Source organism: Thamnophis sirtalis, unplaced genomic scaffold, assembly GCF_051295495.1.
Source record: "Thamnophis sirtalis isolate CommonGarterSnake01/CBP01778 unplaced genomic scaffold, rThaSir2_p1.2 scaffold_4, whole genome shotgun sequence".
NCBI classification, from domain to species: domain Eukaryota; kingdom Metazoa; phylum Chordata; class Lepidosauria; order Squamata; family Natricidae; genus Thamnophis; species Thamnophis sirtalis.
In genome coordinates, this window is record NW_028261384.1 from 42,035,361 (window position 1) to 42,040,635 (window position 5,275).

General features: G+C 44.9%; 1 protein-coding gene across 1 annotated transcript; it reads right to left on the reverse strand.

The window, feature by feature from the left end:
- Positions 1–775: 775 nt before the first annotated feature.
- On the reverse strand, positions 776–3,736 carry HOXA9 (homeobox A9). Its single transcript, XM_014067706.2, has 2 exons — positions 3,130–3,736; positions 776–2,064 (listed from the first exon to the last, which is right to left on the reverse strand). The coding sequence occupies exons 1-2, from the start codon at positions 3,662–3,664 to the stop codon at positions 1,826–1,828; spliced, it is 774 nt and encodes a 257-aa protein (XP_013923181.1). The 5' UTR covers positions 3,665–3,736; the 3' UTR covers positions 776–1,825.
- Positions 3,737–5,275: the final 1,539 nt, after the last annotated feature.

The window sequence follows — 5,275 nt, forward strand, 5'->3', positions numbered from 1 at the left end:
ACCTTGATTTGGGAGACTCTGTAAACGGAAATGCAAAGGGGGACCGTTCATAGAGACAGCCCATTCCCCAGGAAGTTACAAAGTGATATTTCATGCTGGTGCTATGTAGTTATTTGCCTCTGAGAAATAACAGTTTTGATTTTGTGTGTGAGTTCAAAACGAAACCAATAAAAAAGCAGCAATATTTTTGTCCTTGGAGAAGGCGGTTGCAAACAGCTGCTTGGTGTATTGTTTTGTTTTTAAATAAATCCTCCATTTGTATATGCATCATTAAAAATTATGGATTTCTAGCAAGCTGGCTAGTATTTTCAATAGTCCGTGGGGTGGCAGGGTTTTTAATACTGTGATGTCAGGAAAATGTTGCAGAGACCTTTAGGCGATTTCATTCATGAGTTCCTAATATTCAAGCGTGGAGTGAATGCTATTAAAAGAATAGGTGTTTATTTTTGAATAATTGGGCTTAGAATCAAGGTTTTGCTGCTAGTTGCTCACCAGAATAGATGCCATCTATGGGCTGAGCTTGTGGAGCAGTGCCCATAATAATCTTAAAACAGCACAAAAATATAAAAGAATCAATATTTTTTTTTATTTAGCAAAAAAGTTAAAATATCATTTTGGACAAAACTATTTGGTCAGTAAGCCACGAGGTAAGTTTTGCAAAATATACAAAGTGTAGCTTCTGCATAAACATAACTTTCAGGTTGTAAAAAAAATTAATACACATCTGCAATAACCAAAGGTAGTTTTTAGTGTATAATTTATTATCAATAAAATTAAATTTCATTACAATAGGAATCAAGTTATTTGATTAATCTTAAAACGTAAACCATAGGTAGTAGTTACCTTTTTTCACATATAGGTATAGCTCCGATATCTGAGAACTGCTCACGGGTGCAAAAACAATATTCAAGCTAATTTGATTATTAAGGGTTTCTTTTTTTAATATATAGATAATATATATACAACTGACGAAAACTGTACTATATATATATAGATAGATAGATTGTGTGCATACTTAAATGATTGGTTTCAGAAGAACCATTAGGCTCCTTTTTATTCCAGATAATATTTGCTTTTCTTTTATGTTTAAAAGTTAGGATACGAAATGAATGGTTTATAATTTTTATCCCGTACAATCCAAGATTAACTGTTCAATGGTACAGAAAAAAAAAAGACTCCGTCCTTACACTACAGAGCTATACTCTATGCAATCTTTATAATAAACAACCTGAGTTCAAATTGTATTCTAGCTTACACAATCACATCTGGTACAGCACCCAAGCACAAAAATTGAGTCACAAATATAATACCACAATAAAACACAGTGTTCAAGTATTACAGCAGACCTTTCTCTGCCGTGCGACAAGCAAATAAATTTAACTACTTCAACTAACCTATACAGTCCATAAAGAATTGTGCATTAAAAGGTAGTTTTCTTTCTCTTTCTTTTTCTTTCTTTCTTTCTTTTTCTTTTTCTTTCTTTTTTTTCTTTTTCTTTTTCTTTCTTGACAGGTAGATTTAGACAAATATCACCCTGGTGCGGCAATGTCCCTCCTTTGCTTTCCTATGAATAGAAAATGGGGAAAAGACGATACCTCCAAAATTAGCACCAGGACACAGTGGTCATTCTGTATGCTGGCGAGGTACATTCAAGAGCTGAATTGGCCAAGGACAAACAACAATGAAAAAATAAAAATATGTGAGGCCTGGACACAGTTTCAGGATGTGGGGGGGGGGGAGTTGCGTTGTGTGGCGCTGAAGGACCGCAGGGGGGGGGGAGGCCGGATTTTGCTGTTTTGATACAGATTAAACCTGCTGTCCAGGCTCATTCATCCTTTGCTCGATCTTTGTTAATTTTCTTCATTTTCATCCTACGATTCTGGAACCAGATTTTCACTTGTCTCTCGGTTAAATTCAGGAGCCTGGCCACTTCATACCTTCGGTCCCTGGTGAGATACATATTGAAGAGAAACTCTTTCTCCAACTCCAGTGTCTGATGCTTAGTGTAAGGGCAACGCTTTTTCCTAGTGGATCTTGCATGTAACCAGTTTGCTGCTGGGTTATCTGCAGGGAAACAACGGCTCAGGTTGAAGGAAGCAAAGACTTCCACACACAAAAGTATATTTCTTTGCCCTCAACCCTACCCACTCTCACACAAAATATTGGTAGTTTCTCGTATTTCTTTGACTGGGCAACAATGGGTTTCAAATTGGGACACAGGAGAGAGTCCTATGGAATTGCAGTAAAATGTCAGCACCCAGCTTCCCTCATATTGTTTATCCAAGGGTGTACTTTTAAAGCTGGCATTTCCGGCTTTCTCCCCACCTTGTCCTCATCTCCTTCCTCCTCACCTCCCCCCCACCCACCCCCCAGCAATTAAAAAGGTGGTGGTGAACAACCCATAAGAACAGAGCGCCTATTGTGAAGGTATTTTCTGACCTTCTCTGGTGTCTCCTCTGATTATAAGGGGACAAAAGAATCTACCCACGTTTCAGCTTTTAAGGATAAACCTGACTTGGCCTCCCCCCCCCCCCCCGCAACTGGGCATTCTTGGATTTGTGAGCTAAAGGAAATGGATTCACACCCAGTATTTTTGGATTTCCTTCCCTTACAGGTCCCTCTCCCTCCCTACCCCCCATCTCTCTTTCCCCCTGCCCCACCCGAATTTTCCAGCTATCCAGCTTTCTAGCGGAAGCCATAGCCAGGGAAAGCATACATGTGACACTCCCTTGCACACTGCGTGCCTGAGGAAGGAAGGCTGGAGCTGAGAATCAGACCATCTCTGCGAACGGTCTTCTCTACCAAGCCTACCGTGCCAGCAGCTCCGAGAAAGAGAGAGGGAGAGAGGGAAGGGAGGAAAGGAAAACAACGGCACGCACGCACACACATATAGGGGATCGCACGCCCCCATTCCAGGAAGCCTCGATACTTTCTACCCCTTTTCTGACTACAGAAACCCCCACCCACCCTACCTACCTATCCGAGCCCCCTCCCCCAACCCTTGCCGCATAGCTCAAGATGGATCCTGCTTCAGAAGCAGCCTCGGCAGACCCCTCTCGCTGCTCGGGTTGCCCTCCCTCTCTCCTTCTCTCCACAAGTCCAGCGGGGCCCTGCAGCAAGTGCACTTACTTGGGTCCAGCTGGGGTTTGTCTCCGTTTGCCTCGCTCTCGCCATTGTTTTCCGAGAATGCCCCGTCGTTGGCTGGCTTATCCCTATCAGCTGGAGGAGAACCACAAGCATAATCAGTCAGGGAGAGTGCGTGCGTGTCAAAGGTGGTACAGTCACCCCTCCTGGCCGTGAGCGGTTCAGGTTTAATGCCGTAATGCCTGCTGGCCGGCAAGCCGGGGAAAGACAAGGAAGCCGGCATCGGCTCCAGCCACGAACGCATGTACCTGCCGTCGGGTGGCTGGTGATGCACGTACGGGTGGTAGACAGCCGGCACATTGTTGGCGCTCGGCGGGTGCACGGCATTCCAGGAAGTGCTGAAGACGGACGCTTTCGACTGGAAGCTGCAGGGGGTGAACTCGGGGTGCTCGCCGAGGGTCGCCTGCCTGGCCGGCTGGCCCAGGGGAGCGGCGGCGTAGCGCGACTGCACCAGCTCCTCGGTCTCGTGGAGGAGGAACGAGTCCACGTAGTAGTTGCTGAGCGTCCCCGACGAAGACATCGCCAACCTCGGCCAAACCAAAGGAGAGGCGAGCCCTGGCGAAATTATGAAACTACAGATTTCATGTAACAACTTGGTCCTTGCGAAGTAGTACAGTCACCTAATAAGTTGAAGGCTGCCTGTCAGCCTATTGGCTGCCGCGTGTCACGTGTCCGGGCAGCAGAACAATAAAGAATAAATCAGTCCGCAGGCTATTAATGGGTCAGTGTTTTCCAGCCATCATTTTTTATAGCAAAGCCATATGCTCTTTTTTTTAAATGCAAAGGAATAAGCAAGTTGTGGAGCAAAGTTTGCTTTAATTGTGGCCAAATGAGATTAAAAAAATCAGACTATTTTTTGAGGGGGTCTGTTATGATCACTCTTTTTAAGTGGACTATTTTATATCATAATTAATCATTCCATCAATGGTTCTTGTTCCTTGGGAAAAGGGAAAGAGAGCGAGAGAAAGAGGGCACCGCGCAGACATGCTGCTCTCCTTGTGATCGGAGACCTTCACATAAAATTATACAATCGTTTATGCCATAAAGAAAGAAAATAACATTGGCGGCAATCTGTATTTAAATACATATTTATTATATTTCATAAGGAGTTATTGTTCCGGGAGCCACGGGCTGTTATTAAGTCAGTAACTATGGGCATATTCATTTGCGTTGCTCTGTTTCACAGCCGTAAAAATTTACGAGTGCCTGGAAAGGTTAAATTATACTATTGTGTTTAGTTTGGAAACTCACTGTAAATAATAGCGCGCCGCAGAGTTCAGAGCTAACTGGGGCTGGCAGGAAAAAGTCAAATCCAACCCTGGGCTCCTGAAAGGCGCTCCGCTTCCAATTTTGGGGTGCCCCAACAGCAAGGCAAGGCTCAGGAGCGATTTCCAGTCCCCAGCGAGACCCACAGTACTTCATTTAGAGGCTCCTCGGATGCGGATTTTTTTCCGACTCTCAAGAGGGGCTGAATCGCCGGAGCTCAAGCAGACTCGCTTGAAGCTGAGGAATGCTTCCCCCCCCCCCCCCACACACACACACTAAAAACAACTTTTTCAAGGGTGGGGTAAAATCTACCACTTTATCTTTTCCCACTAAGGCTAGGTAACTTGCAGGTGTGTGGGAGGTTCTCTTGCTCTTTCTCGCGCGCACACACATAAATGCACCCACGCACAAGGATTTGTGGCTGGCATCTTATTTCTGTGGCACTTCCGCAACCTTACCCGTGACATCTCCCTGTGTTCGTGGAAGAGAGGTATACTTCGGGGCTCTGGTAATGGAAACAAAACAGCCAAGGACGCGTTTTTTAAATAAGAGAAATGAAAGGGGGTGGGGGAAAGAGGGTGAAAGGTGGAGAGAGAGAGAGAGCAAGAGAGAGCGCGTAAACTGAAGGGAAGACCCGGACTTTTTTAACGGACGAAATAAAGACCCCCACCCTCGATCAAGTTGACTGCAAGGAGGATCCACGCCCTGAGATTTGTAAGCCTCTTCCAGAAGTGTTACAACACCTTCTCCTTAGGACGGCGCAAGCACGGAAAGGTTATGTGGGAAGGGTGTATTGTGCGCTTGGGAGATATTGTACTTATAGGCAAACACACACACACAGACACACACACACACAGAGGGGGGG

Excerpts from the sequence above, each read along its gene's own strand:
- HOXA9 (XM_014067706.2), bottom strand. The coding sequence starts at position 3,664 with ATGTCTTCGTCGGGGACGCTCAGCAACTACTACGTGGACTCGTTCCTC. Across the intron at positions 2,065-3,129 it reads CAAACCCCAGCTGGACCCAA|ATAACCCAGCAGCAAACTGG; the intron begins GTAAGTGCACTT and ends GTTTCCCTGCAG.